The following is a 27602-nucleotide window of genomic DNA, read 5'->3' on the forward strand; positions in this document are numbered from 1 at the left end:
CTGAAAGACTCTTCCACTGAAATGTATAAACTTAATTTATTGCATTTAAGTAGATTTTTGGACTACAAAATTGCTATTTTATAATAAAGTATATACAAGACATTTTGGCAAATAGTACTAAAAATATTACAACTTGTGATGGCTTCCCCCTAAAAATAGAGACAAAAATTGCATTGACCTGCATTTAAAATTAGTGTCAGTAGTTTAGCAGTCCATTCTCATACACATCACCTCAATTTCATTGACAAAATGCTATTCAACTCTCACTACAGCTGGTTTAGGTTTCTGGAGAAAAAAGATGCAACCTCTTGAAAACAGAAGTGTTTTAGTAATATTATTAACACATCTAGTAATACTGCTACTTGAGCCACACTTAGCATTTCCTGAGTTTAAAGCTATGTCCAAAGCTGCAGCTGGTATCTTCTAGTTGAATCTGTGCAGGAGTCAAGTCTGTGGTGGTTACAGTGTGATAGTCATAGAACATTGCTGCGCTTCAGTTCTTAAGAGCTGGGCCTAAGCCACAGTTCAAGGAGTCCACTGAACACTGTTAAAAACTAGAAGTAGAGGAGTCTCTCCCGTTCTGTACCTCTGGTCCTCTCTTGTGCAACACGAGTTTTAGCTTTATTTACTGATGGGCCTGAGTGAGAGAGAACAAAGTTATCCAAAGGCTCCACATTACAGCTGATCAGTCATCAGGAAGCATGCATGATCTTCATGTCTAGGGCCAGCTTAACATTCAGAAATGTGCTTCTGCTCAGCTGTTAATAACTCTCAGCAGCAACAAGGGCAGTGGTAGATGAATCCCCACCAGTCTTAAACTGAGCCTTACTTAATAGGGTTAAGTCTACCTTTAAGGACTACACTATACATGTGCATTTCCAAATTCAAGAGGACAGTGCTTGGACCATCCTCACTGCAAGGTATTACAGCTGGTGATGGGGTCCGAGGCTGTGACCCAGGAAGAGATGACCGGTCCGGGGAGATGGTCCTGAAAGGAGTCACCTTCCCGGGGTCCGGTGTCTTCCCTCAGCTGCTGGCAGAGGGGCCCTTGCAGAGGCTGTCAGCTCTTTAGTGATATCAGCTCGTGATTCCAGCTCAGGTCTGCAGGGCAGCCTCCAGGCCAAGCCAGACCAGAGAGAGAGACGAGAAGGCCCGTGTGGCTGGTTCCACACGAAGGGAGCTTTATTGCGTGTCCCCTCTGGCGAAGGGGAGAGCCAGGGACAAGAACCCTCTCTGAGCCACAGGGGCCCATTGATCTTGCTTTTATAGGAACACAGGGGATCAGCAAGGGGACCAATGGATTACAGAGGGTCTGGGACAGACAAATGGGTTACAGAATGATCTGCATAGTGTCTCCCAAAGGATTGTGGGTCTACCTTTCCTCGCCATGACCCAAGAAGTAGTTGCCTTTCCAGGGAGTCCTGCTGGGAGATTGAGCAATCTCCTTATCTCAGCAGACATCCCTCCAGGGCAGTGGCTGGGCATACCCCACAGCAAGGCAAGATTGTTCCTGCATTTGCAGGAACAGTGTCCCACGGGAGGTTTGTTACTTCCACCCTCCATCCCAGTCCCCAGGTTGAAACATGCAAATCATGCTGCTCTCTGGGGGCCACAGGGGCCCAGCAGCCACCTTCACAAAGCACAGCAAAGTGCAGCCACGTTGGCCAGGCTATGCTTGCTTCAGTTCAGCAAGCCCACCACAATGAGCTTACAGTGCCACCAGTCAGCCTTTGCTTTCCAAAAGACAGGCACCTTGGATGAGAGGGGCACATTTAAGTGCTGCTTTTCATCTCTGCAGTCCTTTCCATGGCATGGAAAGTCCACAGACAGCAATTTTTGTTTGAAGTGTGGTATAGAACAGACTGTCACATCTTACCTATGTAACTAAGGAGAACTGGAAGAAATATCAGTCCATGTGTTGCTCCCAGCACAACCATAGCTAGATACATCCTGAAGTAGAATATCTTGAAGATTTGAGATTTGGAAAAAGCCAATACTACAATTCCTCCAAATTTGGTCAGTGTGATACCACTGAAAACCTGGCAATAAAAAAAAAGTGTTTTAAGTGGTAAACAGAGCTTTAGGTAATCCATTCCCTTCAAGTATGTAGCATTTGGTAAAATTTCTGTGTAATCTAAAGCTCCTATATGTAGTATTCCTCCTGCCCTGCCAGTCTAGAACCAAATCAAGATGTACTCAGGAGAAGAGTTCATCTTTTTGGTCCCACAGGACAGGCTCAGTATGATTAAAAATCCACTTTGATCTCTGCAGCCACCTAATTAATTTTTGCTTGAGCCAGATACAGATGAAAACCATTACTTAAATTAACTTGTGTTCCAGTGAAATTCTGTATGTGGCTGCAGTACATATATCACAAGAACTGTCCATTCCAACCCCATATTTAGTTTAAGATCAGTACTGCCTAAACACTGAGCCCTGCTTGTTTTCTACAAGCTCCAACTGCATCCCATATTCACAACAACCTTTCCTAGTCACCTCTGACTATCTGGAAGAGAAACACTTGAACTTTAATGGGACAATTTGAGGTTTATCCAAACTACTAGGTCAGCTAAAGCATTTAGCTCTTCTCTACTATTAGGTAGTAGTAACATGAGATTAAAAATGAGTCTTCATCATCCCTATTACTAGTAGAAGCCTGGGTTGACCTTAAGAGCTTTAAGCATTCCAAAAAGAAAAGGCAAGGCCATCTTTATGTCTTAAGACTATCATCTATAATATTTCTTAAAATAGTAAAGCTGTTACTTGGCTACTCATTTTTCCCTCCCCACCCAGCAGATACTCACTGAGCTGCCCATGTGAGACAGAGCTGCTTCTGCACGCTCTACTCGACTGCCCTTGGTACTAACAGTGAATGCTCTTGTCACATGACTGCAGAATTCCACAGCAATACCACAGCTCTGGAGAGTGAAAGGAAACACACATGATAACACCAGTTAAAGGAGCGCTTTGATGGCAAGGTCTCTCTTCAGAATTCGGGATGGGCTAGAAAGATTCCTATCAGCTGTGATCAGTCCTCAGGGTAAAGTACCATGGGAAGTTACAAGCTTAGTGTTAGTTGCTTCCCAGAGGCTGTTGCAGGCACTGTGTGGTGTTTTACCACCAATCACTGCTAACAGACAAGCAAACAGGAAGCAGAACATGACATTGTTTCAGAGGTCAAAAGTTTCTTGATGTTGAAGCAAGCTGGCTTTGATGCAGTGCATTGCAGTGAACATAGAACACTAGGATCAGTTTACAACTATCAGGTTCAATAACATTGCTTGAGAATAACACTGAATGTACATCCTGATTTGATACCATAACAATTTAGCTGATTAGTCATTTACAACACTAACTGAACACTTAGCTAATCTTGGCCTTACCTAGTAGATGCATGCTTGAACATACATCTAACTCTAACATGGGCCAGCAGTTTACACTAACCCTCAGACCGGCCACAAACCTCTAGAGAACACAGTAAGCCAGAGCAACCAATAGCTGCTTGCTGGAGCTAATTCTGGAGTGCTTTACCAAGGCTCTCTCTGTCCAAATGATTCCATCCACTTATGCAAGAACAATACTGGTGCTAGCATATCCCAGATCTACTCTGTAGAACATAAATATAGCAGAAGCCTTAACACAGACTTATGCATCCTCCCCCTTCAGCATGAACCACCTGTGTTGATGTGGAGCAGCACCAAGCCTAGATAGCAGCAGTAAAGCTGTTGCTGCAAAACAGGAGTGACCTCCACCAGAGGCAGTATAGCTTCAGTTCAATTGCTGTATTTTATCAGTACCAGGACTAGTTGTCAGAATAAACTTGTTTTCTCTTCTTCTAGATGTGTTAAGATAGTTCCAATTACTGTTCAAATGCCTGTCGAAGTTTAGTAGCAGAATACTGCTCAGTATCTCGAGTATATATGTAGGACACAGAACTGCTCAAAACTTGGAAAGAGAAGCAAAGGGATGCCTTGTTGACTTACCATGACAAGATTTACTAATGAAACTGCATTCAAGCTGATGCCCCAGAGCCACATCACTCCAAACATGTTGACGATGATCATAGCAATAGTTATTGAAACCACAACAGCAGCCCATACTTCAAAACCAAGAAGCACAGTTGTCACCAAAAATATTGATCCCAAGGAGATGCAGAGGTTAAAGATAGCATCGTGCACAATTGTCAAGTATTGTTCATAGAAGACATAAAACACACTGTGGAAAAGAGAGAGGTTGGCATTAGCTATCTTCCCTTTTGTATGCTAATATTAGATCAGCTTCTGTGCTAAGGATAAAGTAGCTCCCCCCTGACAGAAGTCACCAACAGAACCTGGCTTCTTTGTATCAGTGAAATGTCATGTAACAGCCAGCATTCTGTAGGAGTCAACTCCTCACTAATACCTCAAATAAAGATTGTGTCTCAAAGTCAGGGTAATTCCCATATTTCAATATAAGCAGCTACAGTAGATACCAGGAGGTAGGTCCTCAGATCCACTGTGATATCTGCAGGAGCTACTGCAGGTGGACCGTAAGTACAGGTAGGATCCTTTGATGCAAAGAGATCAGTATTTCAGATGTACAGATACCAACTCCAACACAATTTTAGTGTAGTAGTGTTATACTTGACATTGCTGCTGCATTTGCTTTACATTTAAATAACTTATTTGAAGTCAATACATTCACATCACAGCTTGCAACTACCCATGCCAATATATCTGCTTATGTTAGAACTATTGAACCCTACTATAAAAGCTAGGAAATGCCCAAAAATGGAGCCAGAGCTACCTTTGTAGTGAAGGATGTAAGTTAGTTACCGATTACAGTAAAAAGAGGCCAGTGCTACAAATGTAAATTTTATCTTTCTGGTTTTACTAGAAATCCCCAAATCTCTGCATTACCTTCTGCTAGGCAAAACTCAGGTTTCTAAGAGGTTATTAGCCAGCTCCTTTTCTGTGTTGCTCAAGTATTTGTCACCAAGGCAAGAAACATCTAATCATACCTGTAAGGAAACACCCGGTAGTTCTTCTCTTTGATGCCCATGGTTTCAGTAATGTTGTCTGCTATAATCCGAGCTTTCCTCATAGCATCAATAAAATCAGATGATGTTTTCAGTACAGTATGGTAAGTCATAAAGTAAGTGGCTCCAATGTCAGTTTTGTTGTTTATAAAGTTGACAGCAGAATTATAGGCAGCATGTCCTCTATAAAAACAGGGACATATTAGATACCAGTGTCAGCACCATTGAAATTTATTAGCTTTTATAATCTTATGGAATTATAGAATGGTTTGAGTTGCAAGGGAATATAAAGACAGTCTAGTTCCACCCCTGCCATGAGCAGGGACACCTTCCACTAGACTAAGGTTGCTCATATCCCATTGCACCTGGCCTTGAACACTCGCAGGGATGGGGCGCAACTTCTCTGGGCAATCTGTTCCAGTGCCTCACCACCCTCATAGGAAAGAATTTCTTCCTAACATCTAATCTAAACCTACCCTCTTTCATCTTAAAGCCATTCCTCCTTGTTTATCACTACACCCCCTTGTAAAAAGTCCCTCTTCAGCTCTCCTGTAGGTGCCCTTTAGAGGGCTAACAGCTGGTAGCTGTTTCCAGCAGTTTCCAAAACTATACAAGCTTCAGAGCACAATACATTTCAAGATTGCACAGGATATTCTAGACCAGACTGACCATAGACATTGTCTCTCTGTACAGGGAAAAGCTGCTATTCCATTCAGTTGATGATGCATTTGTTCTTTTCAGAAAATACTACAGAACTGGTGACATGTCCATGTTTGTATGGCTTTTAGGAGGACATTAGATATCTAACCTTGCAGACAAAATCCAGAGCAAGTATCTTTGATGCACTGGTCTGAGCAAGGTCTATAGAATAAGGCTCTTACCCTTTGCCACATTTAGGATTAGGGTTGTCCGACAGGAACATTGGCAAAAAGGTCATGAAGTCTTTGCCCTGTGGTCTCTGCTTGCCTTCTTGAGTCAGTGGTCGACAACTAGTGCAGGATGGATCGCTGACTGAAGAAATATAGGATAAAGGTCAGCTACAGGATCAAGTATTCTTTTTCCTAACAGTAGTAACTTCTGACTTGCATTACTACAGGATGCAATTCCATAAAAAGCATTTTTACTGACGAACTAACTGATCCATCCTGAAATTCCATATAAGCTTCGTAGTCCTTAATTTTATTTATTGCTACTACTTTATTTATTGTTACTTTTATTTATTGCTGTCAGAGACCTCTTACTTGTGCATTTATCTTCATTAGATCTGATGAGAATTGCACCAAACTGAAGGACCTGAATAAAACCAAAGCACCAAGTTTGTGTGCTCTAAGAAAACCAACAGAAGGATCAAAATTTTTACAGCAAGTTACACTGGCTGTCTAGGTAGGCTGTTTCCAACCTGCAGCATTCCAGCAGAATATTTAAGCTCACTGGAACAGCAGTTCAAATAAATTAAGAGGGCAATTCAAGAGGTGCCTCCTTACAATAAGGAAAGGTATTCACTTGGCTCATACCATGAGCAAATTTTTTGGCTGTAAAGTGTATAAACCAAGCTAATCCACTAGCAACTGGATGGATGCCAATACCTGAAGCATTGCAAAACTGCCCAGTGGTATTGTAGACTCTGCAACAGGACGACTGTGGCTTCACCCAGTCAAAGTAGTCATCAATCCAGGACGATGGGGCATAGCCTATCCTCGTGCTAATAAGAGTAACATAACATATCCATCATCAGTAATTTTGTGTTTCATTCCAGAACACGTCACTTGATCTCTCCTGTGCCACCTTATGCCATGTCAACTTATTCTTGTCAAATCTGCTCAGTCCTCCATATAGTCCCATGCTCTAGTACCCCATCCAAGAGCCATAGTGCTCAGGTAGCTCATAACACTGCAGCTAGCAAACAGCAGGAGCGTTTTCACTGCATCCAGTTCTACTGCCAAGCTCAGCTTTCCATTTCCCTGCCCACTCTGTTCCCCATCCTATTCCACACCCTGTTGATTCAGTTTTCAAGCAAAGCTCCTCCTTCAGTTAGGCTGAAATGAACTACAGTAGAAGGAATTGGGAAAAGACTTCCTTGAGTTGTTAGCTGCAGAAAAAATTCCTGCTTAGCCTCCCTAGGCTAGCCTGGTTTATTCACCAGGTTTAGAAGCTGAGCATGCAGTCATTTTCCAGAACATCATAACCCTACTGAGAGGTTTTCACAAGTTTCTCTTACTACCATTCCAAGATTCCTTGAAGGATCAAGCCCCTTTTCCAAACCCAAGTACACCAATGTATCCCCCACCAGTCCAGACAGGTTTTATCCTCACTCTAGAAGACTGTCACACAGCTGCTTCCAACCCCTTCCCTCCCAAGCCCATAACAATAAAGCAAATACAACAGAATGTCAGCTACATCTCTTCCATGCAGCTATGCAGAGACAAGCATAAAAGACTTACTAGCTACCAATTTCCGCAGCATTGAAGACTTGCTGGACAAGTGAATCATTATCACATCCCATTCCACCACACACCATGTTCTGCCCTTCCAAAGAAGTGTAGTTGTGTCCTTCTTCTAGGACGAAGTAGACAGGGGGACCCGCATGCAGATATTTGCTGATGTGGCTGAAGTAATCTATTACATAGGAGTCCTTCAAGGGAAATTTTTCAGTTACTATTATGGAATGTTCAGGTAGCACAACAAGGTATCCAGGTTTCAATTCAGCCACAAACTGCTGAACAGTGACACGATCATAAGACTTACATCTGGCATTGAGAGAGACTGATCCAGTCCAATCTCTACATTGTGCATAACTGCAGCACTGAATGACAGGATACCCACAAACACTGCTATCTGCAAAAAAGCAAATCCATGGACGTGAGAACTGTACAGAAACAACAAGCAATAGGAGTCATTTGCTAAGCTAATAGGAACCATGCAAAGAGGCTCTAGTTTGAATATGCTAGCCAGGCTTAGTACAACAGTGCTAGTAAAATGTACTTAACTCCGAGGTCCCTTTGGAACTGTAAGGAAATTTATTCTTAGAAATCCGCAGTGAAAGATACAAATACCTTCTGTAAATAAGCACAGTAACCTTAAACTGAATCACAGACTTGGCAACAACACTCTGGATTAATGCACTGTAGAAGCCAACACATGCTGATTTTTTTACATAGGCTAAAGTAATTTGATTGTCAGTAACACAACCCTTAAATCTGGGCTTTAGACAATCCATGATCAAGCCTCTATTCACTGAAATACTTTTGAAGTTACAAAAGCTTATTTCTATACTAATGCTGAAAATTAAATACTAGAAGCTTCATTTGTTTCACTGTACTGAAGATTTTTCTTCCCTGTTTAGGCCTTCAGGCTCACAGCTCTTTTGCTCAAGTTTAGATGACTGCTTACTTGAAATAGACTATACATACTACTATTGGTCTCATCCAATCCTTAAGCAGATATGGAGAAAACTGATTTTTGAAGAACAGAAATAACATGCTCTCAGAATGCTGGACTCCACCCGTTTCTTCACTGCTTTTGATGCAACACAGAATATCCAGTCTATTCCTCTGAAAAGGGATTAAATGCCAGAGTTAGTGCAGTTCTGCAGATGTATTCATCCCCACTACACTGCAGTTACAGCTGCACTTATACTCACCTCTTGACGCTTAATATCCAAGCCCAGGAGACTCACAAAGCAAGTGACTTGAAGAATAAAGTCTATGAGCACAGCCATTCCAGCAAAAAGGGAGAACGTGTGAACCGCCGGCATCGTAGACAGTGTCCCTGGAGGAAGCGACCCAGTTTGTTAGGAGAGCTCCCTTCTCCTAGAAATGCACGAGTATTTTCTAGACAAACACCCAGTTTAAGTGGTAGCCTTACAGCAGGACAAAGGGCCTGTATTTTTGGAGCAAAAGAAAGAGCCCATACAAGCCTGGCTACAGCTGCTGTCTTTGACCTGTTTATCAGCACTGAGGCTGTGCAAAGGAGTGACTAGTTCTAAGATATTTCTCAATTCCAAAGTTAGGTGCAGACTGTAACACAGCAGTTAAGGAGTGCCGTCATGCAACATCTTGCTTCCATATTAAGCCATTCCAATGCAAGCTGATCCAACAGCAAATTACACTGCAGGTAAACAAAGCCATTACGAAAGAAGGCCAAATTATACTTGTAGGGTAACAACATAAGATTTACCTCTAAAACATATTGTAAAGTGAACCTCAAATGCACATCTGTCATAGGGGCATTTTTCCAAGCAGTGGAAGATGACTAAATGCAATGTAGGAGTTCATACACACTGATATTTGATCTATTCATAAGGTCAAATTTACTTGACAGTTATTGCAAGTCAGTAAAAACCTCTGCCTTTGCTGGAAAGTTTGACAGATTCAGAAGCAGATCTTTTTAACTGTGCCGAATTCTTCAAGTACTCCAATGCCTATCCTCAGCAGAAGTCAAGTTTAACTTGATTATAACAACAAACAACTAAGTTAATCTGCCTCTACAAATTCTTTACTTTTATATTTTAGTTTTGCATTTATTCTTGCAACATGCAGTTTTGACAAGGCCCTTATCTTCAAATATTAAAGGAGTCTTACCAAGGAAGAATGCCACAGTCTCCGAAAGGGATGAGAGAAACATACCAGGTGCCACATCTCCCAAAACTCTGCCAATCTGTTGATCCAGAGTTTCACCCTGAAGGCGTTCATCTCTCTGTTTTAAGGCAAAACTGTATTATTAGGAATCATGCAAGTGATAAAGCTATTTCATATGGCTTTAAAAAACCCCCAACTTTAAAATATCCTAAACTCTCCTGTTGTTTTCACTGCATTAACAAGAGGTAGATAAACAGCTGAGACTCTCTAAAACAAGAGCAGCCTGAACATTACTTGTTGTCTTGCTTCAAATTTAAAATATAGTACTAAGTTTAGTACTTCAGATAAAACCACACACTTGACAGAGGCAGTGACAGTTTCAGTGGGTTATTGAAGCTGTCAAATTAAAAAGCTGATTACCCACTAAGACTTAGTGTCAGAAGTCCCTAGTCTTAAGCATGTAGTTAGTTCATGACTACTGCTTACAATATGCTAAAATTACAAGTGATAAAAATACCAGTTGAGTTCTACAACTGTTTTGATATCAAGCAGCAGTAAGAAAAATGCAGAGACATAAATTGGGGGTTTTTTGTGAAGGTAGAATGTACACAGATTCTTGGCTCTCTTCCACTAGATATCTTGTGAGAGTCCAGAGCTGCTCAGATTGAGCTGAGCACTGGAGTGCAGGAGACTTCCTACTCCAAGCTTACAGACTTCAAAAATGACAGGCATTTTTAGAAGAGTCTGTATGAAAGAATAAATACCTGAAGTGTCTGAACCATAATGAAGATGTTGTCCACTCCAATAGCCAGCACCAAGAAAGGAATTACTTCTATCACAATCAGTGTCAGGGGGATTCCAAAGTAGCTGAAAATGCCTATAGAACATGCTACTGAGCTCAGTACAATCAGGATGCCTGCAATGCCCAGAGAGATCTTCGAATCCACCTAAAAAAGTTGTACTGAACATCAGCCAAACAAGCATCATCCCACAAAACAGATTATAGCAAAGGCAAAAGCCATATTCTTACATTTAGTCTACGTAGCGGAAAACTTTTCTGGGTTTTTTTGAAGATCCAAATATTAAAAAAAATAATCAACCTTGAAGTTACAAGTCCTAAAGCTGATATTAACTGAACATCTCAAGTGAAAGAACTTAGTTGAGACTATGAAGCACATATGAATTGTCTAATACAACAAGAACAATGCTTCTCCTAACTCCTGCCCAAGCAGGACTCAGTGCTCTAATACAAAACTGAACACCAGCATTCTGCAAAAACAGGTAAATCACTCAAAGCTAATCGGCAAGCTCTAGCTTCAGTCTTTATAGCAATGAAAACTCTACACATACCAGCAGTCTTCTACAGCTCTGGATATGTCCCAAAGCTATGGAGATGTACACAAACATCACAAGATAGCTTATCAACACAACACTAATATCACTGTTGCTTTCACGGTTGATCTCATCTTCAATACTCCGTTCAGCAGAAAATGATATAGTTAAGTTTGAATTATTATAGCTCTTCAGAAAGTTAATAAATCTAAAAAAACAAAACCAAGAGGTCAGTCACACTTTAGAGGATAAAACATCTTCCACTAGAAATACTTGAAAATCAGTTGATGGCAAATTTACATCATCTGTGTGGCACTGTGGCCAGTACCACTGTGGTACTTTGAGGGACCACTCTCATTTTTAAAAGAGAGGTGCTGGCTACACATACCTACTCTATTCTAAGCACTAGAAGCACACTACACTGAAATACTTCCCATGTTCTCTCCAGAGTCTGAGGACAAATAGGTATCTTGCATGAGTTATTTCAAACTCTAAGTACAATTTTCCTCAAAGATAGACCTAGGAATACACACATGAAAGATGACTACAGCTTGCTTGTAGTACAATTTATTAGCCCTTGTTTCAGTTTCCCAACTTGAGAGGTGTTTGTGACACAGGCAGATACTTGTCATACTTTTATTTTATCACAATTTTCTAGTACAGTAGTTTTTATCTGAACTGACAGCCAGAGCAACTGGCCTGTGCAAGCTAGCTCTTCAAGGGGGAAAGGGGATGAAAGCCTTAGATGCTCACCTGGATGGCATTTTAAAAATTGAAGGTGAAGAATTACAGCATCAAGCTCGACCTTTCCACTCATGGTAAATGGTCCAGTAAATTAAGAGTCTACCTGTGTAATTCTAGCCACAACAAAATAGATCAAATCCTTTCTGAAGTTACTTATTGGCAAGTACTACTGGGCTAGATGATCACTAAGAGGACTAGAACCTATGTCTCAAAGCAAACGAAGTGTGCCAGACAAAGTGAAGGTCTTATGACCAGCACAGTCTGTTTTTAACCAGTTTTTCTGCCTCTCAAAAGATCCCTGTAGTTATACTGAAAAAATGTCAGTACAGGTGTTTCTTGTTTATCTACATTTTAAGTCTTGTATGTATTTCAGAACACAGGGAGACTACTCACTCTTTTTCCCATGCCAAGGCTTTCATCAGCTTTTTTGAGTCATTGTAGTAGTTGTTCACAGGAAGAGTAATAACAAGAGCTGTAGCATTATTATAGTTATCATCTATAGAAGAAAAAAAAAGTTTGGCATTAAAAAATGGAACTTACATTCTATACATCTGTATAGCAGATACAGATAAGTTCAAAATTAGCATTGCCCAAAGCAATCCCATCCCTACAAATCCACTGAACCCCCCTGAGTTCTCAAACACACTACTGAAATAAGAACAGAAGCTGATAAGCATTCCAGGTTGTATTCAAGAGTAATTATTCATTATTTAACATGCTCATGACACCCCAACATTAAATTGTTGCATGGTTAGACAAAGAGCTACTATATAACCACTGCTTATGACTTTCCATCAAATGAGAAATGCGGCTTCCTAAACACTGTACCTCTTGCATACTCAGATTTTACTCAAAGTAAATACAAATCCTCTACAATTTAATAAAGAAGTGCTTGCCTTTAAACACTATTTTAAATATATCAAACACAAATATACTACCAAGTTATGTTTAATTAGATAAATTGCTTGAACAAAATCCTGGCTGCAGAGTAATTATGAAAGAATTTCCTTTGTGAACATGTTAATCTATTCTTAACTGCTTTGTCAGACCAGTGACAGAACTTTATTCTAACTCAAAGCAAAATACACATATATCCCAGCACACCAACCTGAGTTACTTCAGGTCTTTATCTTTCACCAAGCCCAAAGTAGACTGAACATCTGTCCTGTTGACAAGTGTGTTCCAGTTACACATTGCTTGCATTTTGCACTTCCACAGTAGTCTGCCTCCAATCCCAGCACTGGTCTACTGAAAACTTACTTTAAACACCCTTGCTTACTGAAAGTTTAGCAGAACTCCAGTTTCTCTGGAGTGCATTTAAACACCTATTTAAATCAGAATGCACCTTTAGCACCAAGGACAGCACACAAGTATATCCTCTCAGACTTAAACTGCAATACTGAGGTTTGCCACTCACCATCATATCCTCCCAACACCAGCCACGGAAATACAGGTCCACCAAACGTTCCTAAGCAGGGATCGTGAAGCAAGCTCGTGTCATTCAGTGATGCTGGAGCCCTAAAGAGATCACCAGCAATAATTGTTAGCTTCTGCTTGACAGCTGAGGCACAGCACAAAACAGAAAAAAGCTGTTGTGCTACCACTGAAAATGAAGACAGAAACAAGACAAGACTGCTAGTGGTATGCTGCCCTCGTGCTACATTTGCTTTGAATCTTTAAACCATTTTAAAGGTATCTGCCTTATAGCCTTTAAGACAAGGAGTACCTTCTAACCAACTGAACTATAAACTAAAGTGAAAGCTTAGAAACTGATCTTCCGTTCAGAACTCTTCAGAGGCATTGAAAACATGTTTGTTTGTTTGAGGTAAACCAGTCAGCATCCATACCAAACCAAGTTTAACTGGCAACTTGATTAAAAACCATGTAATTGTACTGCTTACCGAACACAGTATAAGAAGTGAGTGTGGTAATCAGCATAGACAAAGAACTCATCCCCAACAGTGTGATCCAGAACAGAATGGCTGTTCTGAAAGTAGTTGAGTACGCTCAGGATAGTGCAGTTGTTGTTGTAGGGAGCAAGAGGAGCCAGGCAAATGTCCTTCAGCATTACAGTCTCATTGTCGTAAGAAGCAGTTATGTTGACAATAGCATCCTGCAAATCCAGTACCTTTAGAAAAAACAAACCATAGCTTAAGAGCAGCACAAGAAAGCACTTCCCTTGCAAGACAGAACTTAAGTGCAGCTATATTCCTGCAAGTTTCCAGAGACAGAGGCATGTGTCAATAGAAGCACGTTACAAAACATTATTTCTGTGTTCATACTAAGAACTGGGACTTAAGCTTGCAAGTGTCTCACTAACAAAGGTTTTCAGCAAAAAGCTTTCATAGTAAGACTAGGACTTTTAATATGAACATCAAGTGACTGTTTTGATGGATACATAACATTGCAGATGAAAGCCAACTCCATGTGGTTATACCTGTTAAGTATGCTTAGGTCTTTGCTCTTGGAAAGTCCCAATTACCTGATGGAGAATATCTTTGGTAAGGGGAGGCCCAAAAGGTACATCATCTCCTGATGGGTAAGGTGAGTATGTCTCTGGGTGGCTCTTTGGTGCTTGAATAATAACTTGCTCAGTACGGAAGAAAGGCCCAAAGTGCATGTCAAAGTATTCCTTCTCCTTGCGGGCTTGGCTGCTTGGGGCTGACCAGAGATCTACAGGATTTGTAGTTGCTTTAATATATACAAAGCCTGAGCAGCACATTGCAATGAAGACCACAGAGAAAAGGATAACAGGACGTGGATTTCTGACACAGAAAGCCCCCCATGATGTGAATGTCATCCTCAGGCCATTCTCAAACCTTTCACCAAGCCTTTCACCACAGGTAATTTTTCCTGCAAGAGCAAGAAGTAAACAGTAAATGTTTGAGAAGTCAGTTAAGCAGCATTTTCTTGGAGCCCACTCAGAAAGATGAAATTTTATTCTAGCTCTGTTTGTAGGAAGCAGTAGAAGCTACGCCTCCAGTGACAGTCAGACCCTGGGACTAATCCCTGACTGAGGCCAAGGGGGCAGAAAACAGCTTGTACCTACACTGCCCCTTGTAATGTAAGATTGTCTTTGACAGCAGTAGGTGTAGCAAATAAAGAAAGAAGCAGTTAAAAGATATACACGCAATAAAACAAGCTACCTCAGCTGCTACACAAGTTAAACTACAGTTCTTTCATAGGATACTTTAAATGGATACATGGATGAGTTAAAACATGACCAAACTGATTTTAGAATCATGCTGCCCTCCCCACACCCCTGCAACAAAGCCCTCCAGAATTTCCTTGGAGCTTAGCTAGATCCATGAAGTGTGTACCCAGGGCTTTCAGCATCCAGTACAGCAGGGGTAAGTACTACTCTAAAAGAAGAGATGCTGGTCAAAAGGCTGAAGGCTATCTAGGAACAGGCTTTTAGCCTAACAAAGCTAGAACTCCAGAGCCCATCCCTATGAAAGGGATGCACTTAAGCTGAATTTCTAACAAACTTATTACTCTTATCCAAGCCATACCATTGTCGCCGTGGGAATTCACAGAAAAGGCTACATTGCTGTCAATTGGGGTGTACTCCGAGACAAAGTGCCGCCTCCTGCAAGGCGAAAAGCTGTGTTATCCTGCTTGTCCTGAAAGGCATCTGTACTGTTTGTACAACAATCTCCAGCTTTATGATCCTCTGGAACAACATACAGCCATGTCAGCTGTCTTAATAAACTCTTCCAGCTTACATCAAGCACAGCTTCTTTATGCACATTTAGAATATCACTAGCATTAACAACAGAGAGAATATCTTCAAAGTGATCATTACTTGAAATTCGCAGGAGATTTTTACTTTAGAAATATGAACCAGGCATCTCAAACACGCCTATCATTTCATAGTGCCCAGTAAGGTAAGGCTGCTGAACATGTTTCAAACTGTCATACCCACTATCCTTTTCCCTACAGACTTAATTCTTATTATAGAACAATTTTAGTTTCCTGGTCATAACTCATCAATCATAGAATCACAGAGTGGTTTGGGTTGGAAATAAACCTTAAAGATCATCTAGTTCCAACTCCTCTGCCATGAGCAGGGCCACCTTTCAATGATCAGTTTACTCAGAGCCCCATTGAGCCTGGCCTTGAACATGTCCAAGAACAGGGAGTCCACAACCTCTCTGGGCAACCTCTTCCACTGCCTCACCACACTTATAGCACAGAATTTGTTTTTAACATCTAATCCGCACCTACTCTCCTTCAGTTCAAGACCATTGCCCCTTGTCCTGTCACTACATACCCTTGTAAAAAATCCTGCTCCATCTGTCTTGTAGGCCCCCTTTGGGTACTGGAAGGTGCCGTGTAAGTAATCCCTAGAGCCTTTTCTTCTCCAGGCTGAACAGCCCCAACTCTCTCAGCCTGTCTTCACAGGAGAGGTGCTCCAGCCACGTGATCAAGGGTGATATGCTATAATTACTGGAAGCTCAGCTTCCATTTAGGTTTTTTTTTTCAAAATAGGAGACTAGGAAAAAGTATTCATGACTTCATTTGCAATAGGGCAGTAATAGTTTTGTTATGAATGTGTGTTTTCCCAGACTTCTGCATACTTGCTTATGAAAGTTGAAGAACAGTGTATGTGATTCTGTAGCTAGGAAAGCGAAGACAGTTCTGCATCAACTAAACCAACTTCTGCAATCACTTTCTACCAGGTGGTTTTCACTGCTAGAACACTCCCTGTCAGCATATGTGGCATCTGCTACAGAACATGACTTTTGGCTGGCTGAATTAGTAAGGACATAAGAATCTGACCAGGGCAAAGAAGTTCTCAGGGATAAACAAGTGACTTGAAGAGCTCAGCATTTTGAATGCTTTACCTGTAACACCAGACTCCAAAAACCAGTGCAAAAAATATGAGAAGAAAGCCCATGTAGGAGATCCACATGATGACATACACAGCATCCAAGCCAAACAATAGCCAAGGAGGAGGCAATGGAGGGGGTTGAGGTTTCGGACCACAAACAATTGAACAGTCCTGACAGCTGCATGGTCCTGTTGAATCATCCATGGACTCATTACAGCCTTTGGTAGCGTTATTCATAGGATTCATTCCAAGGACAGGAACATCTGTGACAAATCACAAGTTGCAGAGCCAGTTTACTACCAGGAAAAACTCAGACCTTCACAGTTAAGTGAGTTAACCCTTTATATGAAAGCCCCCAGCCCCTATAAAGCATAGCATTTCTTGGTCTTACAGATGAAGATTCCACTGCCTTTTCCACAGCAGGTCCCAACTGTTTACAGTTGGCTAATATATAAACAACTTGTCATGTCTATAACACTTCAGTCTGTAAAAGTAATAAGCACATACTCCTATCATCCCAGCAATGATTTGTCACCCCCCTTATCTGTTCACATTGTGAAATGTGCAACAATAATTTCCTTATAAAGAAATCGTCAAGGATGAGGGTACTGCCCGTTTCCCAAGGAATACAAGTAGCCAGTTTCCTAAGCTCAATCCATCATTAATGAGTTCTAGAGATTTATACAGTAAGAAGCCACATAGAAAAAAAAGCATGGTTTCCAAGCAGAAATCAAAAAACCAGTTAAGTTAATCTCCCATTGCTTTGAAAGCCTCTGACTGCAGACTTTCATTTGCTGGGCAGCTGTTTAAAAATCAGTGTTCTATCCACACAGCCTTTGACAGGAGCTTCAAAGGCAAGGACTATTCTGAGTTTCTTACCTGAAAAGATTGGAATTATGCTGAAAGGAGTTTGTCCATTGTCTTTACTGAACATGTACTCAATCCAGTTGGTTGCACTGCAGTCCTTGACATCCTTCCCACACAGCAACCCCAGTGCTTTAACATTGCTTGATGGAGCCTCCACATCTTTGCAGGCATTGTACATTGCTAGGAAGAGTCATTAAACCAATGTTATAATTTGAGTAAGCATTCCAAGTATTTCCAACATTACAGACTCCCCAAGTTCCAGGAACATACTTACAGCTTTCAAACAGAAACATCTTAGGATAGTGAACTAATGCTTTCAGTTGTATTTACAGTATTCAAGGTTACAATGCTTTGTTACAGCTACCTTGCTCTGAGAAAGCCACTCAAATCTGCATTATGCTAGGACCTACTTTTCTGCTTGACAGGAAACATTACCTAATATTGTCTTCAGGGAAAGCTATGAAAAGCATTTAGTACTTTCAACTTGTAGGCCATATTTGACTTTCAATTGTCTCAATTTTATTAAAGGTTACGGCAAAAAGCATAAAAAGACTGAAAGCTTGCTACAAAATCAAAATACAACCCAAATATTCTGTTCTCTAAAAACATCTGATTTTGACAATGGACTAGAACAATCCATTTCAAGACTGTCTCCTAGAGAACCACTGTAGTACACCATGTACAAACTTTATTATCATACTTGCCAGACTGTTTTAGTATCAGGTAGGCTTTGGACATTCAATACTTGGCAACAACTTTATTTTTGTGAAGTTAAAGTCATCAGGGTTATCAGCTATTAGCCATTTGTATAGATGTTCAGCGCCAGCTGAACCTTTAAAAACACTGTTAATTTAACAGTGTCAGTGTAATGTCCCTTGTCCAGGCAGAAGTTAAGTATTCCATAAGTTTTAAGGGGGACCTGCTGTTACCTATGTGAAGACTCAAACTTCAAAAAGGCAGTCAAAGAGATGTTTCTACCTCCCAATTCTTTCTGAAAAAGCACTGGTCTTGTTACCAAAAGCCAAAGTAAATTAACACACTGTTTACTCACCATTTGCAAATCGATCTCCAATAAAGTACTCCAGCTCTGTAATGCTACTTCTGTTCTCTTTTAAAATGGGATCATAGTAAGGTATGGTGCTTGTAACATTCAAAAAGTCAGACTGACTTGGACTACAAGTCAGTTCACAGAAGAGGTTTATCAAGTTGTAAAAACACGATGGACATCTGGGTAGGAAAGTCAATGAACAGCAATCAGATTAAGAGGTAAAGGTGCTATGTAGGTCAAGTCAGATGTGCCTTGCAAACAAACATTCTGCTCAGTGACAGGACAAAATATTTAAGTTCTGTAAGCTTTTAGTAAGCACTACAACAATTGTTGTTGATGCTACAGACAAACGACTCTAAGCACCATAATTCACTAATTAAATTGTCTGCCTCAAAGAGGAGATTCAAATAATTTTACTAGAATCTGAAGAAAAACTTAGCTGTTGCTAGCAGGAAGACTTCTTAACATTTTAGTTAGAACAAGACCAAATGGTACTTTATGTTACCCTCCTCTCAAGGTTTCATTAGATAAAGTAGTTTGAGACAAACTAAGGGAACGTTTATTCTACAGCTAAGTCAATCCAGAGTGCAAGTAGATGTTTCATGACAATACAGCCTGCTGCTCTAGATGAGCAAGTCATTCCAATAGTTTGCTCCAATAATCCTTTAAATGAAACCAACATTTTTTCGACAGTCTACTTGAAGACAAGTGGTTTGTTACTCTGTTACAAAGCTAGGTGTTTTGCCATTCATTAGCATACCTGGAGAGAAACTGCAGAGGCAGCTGCAAGCTATTTTTCAAAGTCCGAAGCTGATGAACATCACAGCAAGTGCTAACGTTGCCAAAGAATAAACCTGGACAGAGTTCCTTAAAAAACCAAAAAAATGAACAACATTAAGATCAAGAGGAAAAGAAGAATAAGCATGTTTAAGACTTCAGAATCCATTACAATAATGGGCTGTGCTTCAGCATATTTCACAACACAGTAGCTGTTGCTGTGGGAGATGCATAGGAGAAAAACAGTCCAGCAAACAAGATTTTTGTTTAAAGACTGGAGAGAATAATCACTTTTTTCACTTCTTTTATTCAATGCAGCACTTCCTTTCGAAAAGCTCCTTCAGATATCTTTAGTCACCAGGGTCTATATATAGAGTGAGAACGGTATTTGAGAGCCTATTGGTAAGAGGACAACAACACATATTTATCCAAGTTGAAAGTATTCCTGCAGCTTATCCTCCTCCTGGATAGTATCAGATTTCAAAGTCTCAGAAGGCAAGCCACTAACCACAAACTCACCAATTACCTGGAAGAGCTACTTCATGTTCAGTTTACAGAGGAGACAAATGTATTTAACACAAGTATAACTGATAGTAGCATCCAAGAAATGTACATTAAGTCTTCAGAAACAATACACAACAGTAGTTACCTCAACTAAATATTTAATGAAGTCATTCCTGTCACCAGCCAAACCACTGTTTAACTCTGTAGTTATTTCACTCTTTAAAACTTTGAACTATCAGATACCAGAAGGCAAGCCTGGCAATATTATCCTGTGTCGTGCATGAAATACATAAACTCTATTCTGACTGTGATTTTGTTCACTCTGGTAGCTAAAGCCCAAGTTAGAAAATACAGTCTCACACTAGGCACAGCTACTTTTGTCCAAATTTGCTCCATTTGAACAAGAGTCAGTTAGCACCTTCCTTTATCAGGAATGATCATCTGAAGGAAAATAGTTTAGCCCTGTCCTTTAGAGATCAGAAGGGCATAACTGTGGAACATACATTTTGGGAGAGCCTTAAAAAAAGCAATCTGATTAAAGAGTAGTCAAACCAGTGAGGAAAATTCGCAGGAAAGTGAACAAGTCCTATATTTAAGGTTTTGTCTGTGATAGCCTCTAATCACATTTTGGAGACTTCAGGTATCTCTGAAAAGGAACTGAGGTAAATCACCTTCACCCAGTTGGACCTGAGAAATCAGAGATAATCTGTCTACTTTCTCATCAGGTTAGGATGAGAAGTCATAGCACAGGTCCAACAGAACTCAAAGAATTCTAAAGTGTTGGAGATTTTTTTAGCAGCAGACCTCCAAGAGAAGCTCACCTGCATTAAGTCATAGCCATCTTCTGGTAGTGCTTTTGGTGGTCCATCATAAGCACAGTTGTACCTCTTGTCTCCAGAAGCAACTCCACATTCTCCATACCAGACACACTTTTGTGGAAGTACCTAATCAACAAGATAAATGATTAACTGCAAGGAATAGTTGCCAAATACCTCAGCTATTGTAGAATTTATGTGCTACTACTCCAAAAGCCTCTTACAGTCCAGATTAGATAATTTCCTGCTAATTAAGTTATCAGTGTGTACTACATAAAACACCCATTAAGAAAAGCAGGTGTTTTTGACATGGTGCACATCAGCACTGATCTTCAGCTCAGCTCCCCACCCTCCCCTGACCATTACAGAAACAAGAAGTGCACTGCCTATAGTTAAGATCAAGCATAAGAGTTACTTAAGAAAAACCTAAATCAGTACCTGAAAAGCATCTTCAAGTACAAGGTGGTTTAGAAAAGAATTTGTTCATGCAAGACAACAAAATAATTTGGGGGTTAAACTGTCACATTAGAGCACATGACTCAGTGCACATGGAGAGAAACTCATTGTTTATGTGCAATTTCACTTCCTCCTGCCACCTTTTGATCCTTCCTGAAAACTCAATACAGTGACAGATTGAGGAAACAGCATAGAGAGGATTCTGAAACAGAACTTCATGGATCTGCACTTGCCATACATCTATTGTCACAGTCTCAAAGGATGCCTGCCATCACCACTTTCAAACCTAAGCATGGAACATTTAAATGGGATTACAGCGCTATGAAAAAAAGCTTAAAGATGTTTTAATTTAAGGGACTATTGATAATTCAGAAATTTGTTCTTTATTATGTACATAAAAAATTGAAAAAGGGCAGTGGCACCTTGAAACCCTTTTATCTTTGTTCAGTGATACTGACACTGAGATATCCAAGATACTAGCCAAAATAATTATTCTGAAAATTAAAACATTTAATGCAATAACAAGTTATTTACAGCAAAAGCTTTAAGACCACTCCAAGGTTTTCCTACCACCTGGGCTGCAAGCAGAAAGCAGACTGCACAAACATTTACTACACTTCTGCCAGCTCTGATCAGGGGTTTGCTTACTACAGTTTGAGAGATAACTGACCTATTTTGATCTCCTTAACAACCTTGACCCAGCATTTTTAGAGATACCATATGTGTATGCTGCAAGGACAGACTGCTGTGCTTTGTGCTTGACCATGAATAGTATTGTTTACTGACCAGAGAGGCCCCTGAAAGGCTGTATTCACAACACCCAAGAGCTACCCAGAATCACAGTGCTTCCATAACATCCATTTTTGTGCTGAACAACACTGACAGTTCTTCAAAAAGTACGTCAGTAGTTAGTTGTTTATCAGGGACAATAACCATCAACAATTTACTCAACCCAGAACTTGCTTCCTCTTTAACCTAACCAGGGCAACATAGGCTGACTCAAAGTTATTCATTGCAAGCCAGGTCTAAAAGTCAGTTTAAGTACCACTTATCTAGATCACCATTTCATTTGTCTGTTTTAGCAGTTCTTCTATCCAAAGTATTGCAAGTTGGAAAACACTCCTTAAGATTGCACTTTTAAATACTGAATGCTTAACATCAGCATAAGACAAAAAGTCAAACTTCCGTAACTTGTAGACAATTTCTCAAAACTACATTGTAAACTTGTGCATGCATCAAGTTAATCTAAGAAGTTTACACTATGATGCAAATGTAGAAGCCATCATCTTCAGCTCTGCTTCCTCACAGCCGTATGCCCCGGTTTTAATAGCAAACAATCTGCTAGCAGTGAAAATGGTTTTACTGTTTGTACCAGCATCAGAAGCAAATTGTCTCTTCACAAGGAAGCACAGATTCACTACTATTCTTGCAAAAGGGCAAAGAATTTGGAGCTGCTTCACACTGCCCATGAGAAAAGGATTAGTTATTTCTTCAGTATCAGGCTGGCTTCCACGTTTAGTCTAGAACAGTTTGTAATCATCCTTTCTATAAAACACTTTCTGTCCTTCATTAAGTTTTGTTATCTAACACTTCTTATTTTTTAAAACACACAAATTCATCAACCTACTCTTTAGAGAAAGACTTCGCTTCTTCCAGAGTCGAAAGTATGGGAAAACTGGTAATGCAGTTAAACTTATCAGGGCACCTCTTGCATAGAAAAACTTGAGTAAATTTCAGCTACCACATCAACTGGACTGATAGTTCAGTTGTTTTAAAAACATTATCTGTATTTCAAGGCAGCAATTCCTTGGTTATAGCTACATGGATACAAAACAAAATACAATCTGTATTATGTCTATAAATTTACCTACAAGGCTTTCTGTCACCATTTTCAGCACAGAATATAAAACAACTTACTTGCACATGACACTTGGTGATGTACCAAAATGTATTCAGCTAAACAAAAGAAAAATAAAGCAAGACAAGCTTTGGCCTAGTATTAGTTTACATTTGAATTTGGATAAAGAATTTCAAATCATATTTCTGAAGTTCCACAAGAGTAAAACATACAATGGAAAAAACAACATTTGCCACTCAAACTTTCAGCCTGTTTAAGAAAAGCTGAACAGATCAGCTGCTTTAAACTACTAGAAGAGCATTTAGGCCAAGAACTGCAAGTCTGAATATTCTGTTTCAGTATTAACACCAAGAACGCAGTTTCAGAAACATCTTAAGATTTTACATTTATGTCATGACCTAGCAGGATTTCACTAATAAAAGTGTGAGTTTGTTCCCTGAACCAGTAAGCTTTGGGGATGCTTGATTTACAGTGGTTGAACCAAGTCAATAAGCCTGAAAACCACCAAATCATTAGACATCAACAGCCTAAAGTCAACACAACAGCTCTTGAGGACTAGCAAGTTAATAGCCTGCTTACCATTGAGTCAGCCACAAAATAACAGGAGAGGGCTCATCTCCCATGGTTGAGGCAGTATTCAGGGACACAAGTAACTACTCCACTACCACAGATAAGATATAGCTGATAGTTCTTCCCCTTGAAAACCCTCTAGTAAAAGCTAGATTAAGTCACAGACTAAGACAAGCACTTTGCTCTTTCCATTCTTTCAGAAGAACGCTCCTATGAGGGTAGGGTGAGATAGGGATGAGCAAGTGTGGTTGTAAATAAGCCATAGTTAACAAAGCTGCTGCTTGCAGAGTCAGACTTTTAGGTCACATAGTTGCTCACCTGGGAATTAAGTTTCTTAAGTGGGTAAAAGCCTAGCCCCAAAAGTAACAGAGAAATGCTACGTTGAACCCAGCTGCCTTCTAAACAAGGCAAAATACTTATAATACTCCGTAAGTAACACAAGACTCAGTTCATGGTTTTGGATTCTTTCTGAGTGTTTTCCTTTTAAGATCACATGACTAAGTACTTCATATATTAAAATGCGACTTTCCTAAGTATTTCATAAAGCAACAGCAACATAACCTTAGATTAAGGCTGTTCCTTCCTGCCTCTAGCACGTCTTCGAAACCATCTATCAGCACACTAACCCTCGCCCTCAGTACATTCTCAGAGTTCAGAAAACTGTATTCCTATTTCTGGCAGACTTATTCTTCTTAGACTCTAGAAGAGAAATTTCACCTCAGGCCCTTATAAAGAACTTGCACATGAACAAGTATGGACATTCCACAAAAGTTCTGTTAGAGCTTTCTGGTTCCCAGGCATTATCATTCACTTGTAACAGAACTAGTGTTCCAACAGATCATAAACACCTTTACTTCAGCCCAAGTTTCTTCAACTATAGGTTGAAACAAACCGATAATTTTCGACACTTCCAGCAACTTTCGCCGCCACTACCACCAATGAATACATAGCTGTTAAACAGACAAAGAACAATGATGATGCTGTACACAGAAACAGCAACTGTTTGTGGTCTTGCAAATGCCAGATGACAAGTGAACACTGTTTGGCTCTTCAAACTAAGATTACTAATGTATGGAAAAGGCAAGAGCATCAGATACGGCTGTTTCCCCTTCCTTCATCTAGGATGATGCATCTGGGATCTTGCAGGGCAAAAAGATCAATCCAGGAAAGAGCACACCCTTCCCCCACACTCCCTTTAATATCTGCTATTGTCGACTAGGTTGAGAGTTCTAAGGAAACACTCCACCATCCTTAATAAATGGGAAGACTGGTTTATGGAAACAGGTGACCAGTCAAGTTCACAGATGTGCCCCAGAAGTTGCATATTACCTCACAACCCTTCTTGCAGGGAGAAGGAGGTCCATGGACTAAAGGAAACTTTACAGGTTTAGTTCTTACTCTTTGCCTCTTTCAGCAACTTGTTCAGAGGCAGCCAATTCAGAGCCATGCTTTATCTGCCAAGCTCCTCCTGTTCCTTTCCTCATAGGCAGGAGACTGTTCCCTTTCAGATGGAAAAATCATTACTACTCCTGGTCAGGCAAAGCAAGCCACAGTTCTGGAGTTATCCAAGTACATTTCAGATGTCACAGTAAAGTCAAAGGCAAGTAGGAAGAGGAAGTTGCAATAATAGTAATAAAACAGTATCTGTGGAAACAAGCTGATGTTAGCTGACAAGGATGCATGCATGATCAGAAAGTGCAGGGTCCCTAACTAGCACCTGTCTGCAACTTAGTCCATCTGCACCAAAACAGCTCTGATGTCCTGCAGGTTAATAATAATAATGCACAACACCTGGATTGTTTTGGCTACTACCCAGCTAAGTACTATTCAGTTCTACCAGTCCTTCCCTTCAGTCATCTCTCCCCTTCTAAGGCAGCTTCCTCACTTTCCATCCAGAAAGGCTGAACAAGTCATTCCTGATTTTCCAGGAAGTAATTTAGGTGAAGTGGTTACTGTCTTGTTCTGGAGCTACACTGCCATCCCTAACAACGAAACTGCTCCACACAGGCATTTCAGAACTTTGTGTCCAAGGTCAGGTAACACCACACTGCAGGCCAGTGGGCAAGAGCAGCACTTGTCGTTAACATTTTCCCATGGGATTTCAGAAAATCAAATATATCCTGCAGCTTGGGATCTCAGCTTCTGATAGGAAACCCGTATCCAACCTTGATTAGCCAGTGGTTTAACAGCTTGTGATTTAGTATAATTATATAAAGATCAATTGCAATAGTGGCCATTAAGCACACAAATACCATCTAGTGCATTAGGACAGCCACAAGAAAACAAAATAGTAATGGATAGCTTGATACATATCTTGTACCATGCATTGTTCAGAGTGAAAGATACAGGCTGAACACTTCAAGTTCACTGTGAACACATATATAATGGAAGGATTGCAAACAGAAGTGTCACTCCAGTCCACCAACTGCTTTGAAACAGAAAAAACATGACATACGGCACTTCGGATTACAAACATCACAACTGAAAGCACAAAAACATTACACCACCAGTACACTTGAGGGAGAGAACAGGTTCACCTTCACAATGCTTCTCTTCTGCAAGCATCTAACACTATATAGGCTCAGCCTAACTGAAGGACTAGCTTGTCTTTGAAAGATATCAAGGTCCTCTTTGTGAAGTGTCAGGCTGTAAATAAGAGTTAATGGCAAAATTCCCCAACAGAACCAGATGCTGCCTTCTTACAGTACACAACTGAGATCTGCATGGTTAAAGTAATTCTGTAAAGTTTACTTCGAGGGACCACAAAGCCTCTAAAAGGATTCCCCCTAAATATTTGGGGAACTTATTTCAAGTTCCTCTCGGTCAGTATCCTCCTGATAAGATTTCTTTACCAGCCTAGGACACACCTGATTGCTCCAAGATAGTATCTCCTTCCAAAAAACATTACATAAAGGTGCATTGGTTAGGTGTGAAGTACCATTACTTACTCACCTGAAGACTATGAGTCACTACTAACAACCACCTTCTCCAGTGGTAATAGAAGAATGAACTCCTAGTTTCATGTTCAAGCTCTTTAAAAGTGTTTTGAAGAGGATATTAGAACAAAAGAACCTCAGCACACACACAAGACAACAAACTCCTATGTTTAAAAAGGGCTAATCATAAGACTCGACCTAGAAAGTATGTTTTCAGTGTAGGTAGAGAGGGGAAGAAAGCCAACCACTAAGGCTTACAAGACACTCCTTGTTTCTCCAGAGGAATGTGGAGTATCCCGCTCCTATCTTGCACTACAGCATAACAAAACATGACAGAGGAGTGAATGTTTTACCGTATTTTTCCCTAAAGCAGCAAGAAGTCCAGCATACTCTAGTCCTCAATTTTAAGGAAGCACGTAGTGTTACTACTACACACGAATAAACAGCAACTCTCACTCCGCACAGACCATTACTTGCAAGGAGCTGTCACCTACGGCAACTTACACCCCAAGCAAAGCGAACCAGACACCGAGGACATCTGCAAGCCTCAGCCGAGCATGTGACTGCGTGGCCACTCACATGCACGGGGCATTGCATAACCAGGGCACGCCACGGGAACGCGGCATCCCGGGGGCGACCGCAGGGGACGGGGACTGGCCAGAGGCTGAAGTTCGGGGGTGCTCCCCGACGGGCCCGCTGTGCCACTGGCTGTCAGCCCCGTCCCGACGGGGACCAGGGGCACGGGAGAAGGGGGGCCGAGTCCCATCGGGGGCGAGGAGGGAACACCCCGGTACCTCGCTTCAGCTTCACGCCGCCCCGAGCCCAGGGGCCTAACCCGGGACACCGCCGCCCTTATCCAGCCCCGCCACCTGGGACATCCCGGCTGCGGGATGCGGGGGGGATACCGCGGGTCCCCCCACCCCAGGCAATACCCGCGGGACCCCGCTGCCCACCCCCCGCTCCCTCTCCTCCCCAGAGTGCCAGGAGGCCCGGCATTCCCCACCCCACGGCGACCTGCCGGGAGGGACCTACCCGCACGGGCAACAGAAGCAGGAGGAGGAAGAGGAAGCCAAGGCCGCCTCGCCCGGGGCTGCCTTGAGGAGTCCCCATGGCGGCGCGGACTGGAGCGCGGAAGACCGGCAGACGCTGCGGGCAGCAGCACCGAGCGGCGGCGAATAGAAGCAGGAGGAGGCGGCAAGGCAGCCGCGCCAGCGCAGTCCGGAACAGCCGCTCCCGCCTGCCGAGGCGGAGGCGCCGGCCCCTTCGA

General features: G+C 41.3%; 1 protein-coding gene across 1 annotated transcript; it reads right to left on the reverse strand.

The window, feature by feature from the left end:
- Positions 1 to 17: 17 nt before the first annotated feature.
- On the reverse strand, positions 18 to 27602 carry NPC1 (NPC intracellular cholesterol transporter 1). Its single transcript, XM_032123515.1, has 25 exons — positions 27368 to 27602; positions 20522 to 20644; positions 19180 to 19286; positions 18423 to 18598; positions 17384 to 17551; positions 16518 to 16767; positions 15183 to 15259; positions 14153 to 14523; positions 13572 to 13798; positions 13088 to 13188; positions 12064 to 12166; positions 10945 to 11134; positions 10359 to 10541; positions 9598 to 9712; positions 8658 to 8785; positions 8428 to 8568; positions 7763 to 7852; positions 7459 to 7649; positions 6604 to 6719; positions 5899 to 6028; positions 5000 to 5200; positions 3984 to 4215; positions 2805 to 2918; positions 1877 to 2039; positions 18 to 637 (listed from the first exon to the last, which is right to left on the reverse strand). The coding sequence occupies exons 1-25, from the start codon at positions 27443 to 27445 to the stop codon at positions 555 to 557; spliced, it is 3858 nt and encodes a 1285-aa protein (XP_031979406.1). The 5' UTR covers positions 27446 to 27602; the 3' UTR covers positions 18 to 554.

The sequence above is a fragment of the Corvus moneduloides genome, chromosome 1, assembly GCF_009650955.1.
Source record: "Corvus moneduloides isolate bCorMon1 chromosome 1, bCorMon1.pri, whole genome shotgun sequence".
NCBI classification, from domain to species: domain Eukaryota; kingdom Metazoa; phylum Chordata; class Aves; order Passeriformes; family Corvidae; genus Corvus; species Corvus moneduloides.

Coding starts and splice junctions, on each gene's coding strand:
- NPC1 (XM_032123515.1), bottom strand. CDS start 27,445: ATGGGGACTCCTCAAGGCAGCCCCGGGCGAGGCGGCCTTGGCTTCCTC. Junction 20,645..27,367: donor TGCTTCTGTTGCCCGTGCGG/GTAGGTCCCTCC, acceptor CTTGTTGATTAG/GTACTTCCACAAAAGTGTGT. Junction 18,599..19,179: donor CCTCTGCAGTTTCTCTCCAG/GTATGCTAATGA, acceptor TTTCCTACCCAG/ATGTCCATCGTGTTTTTACA.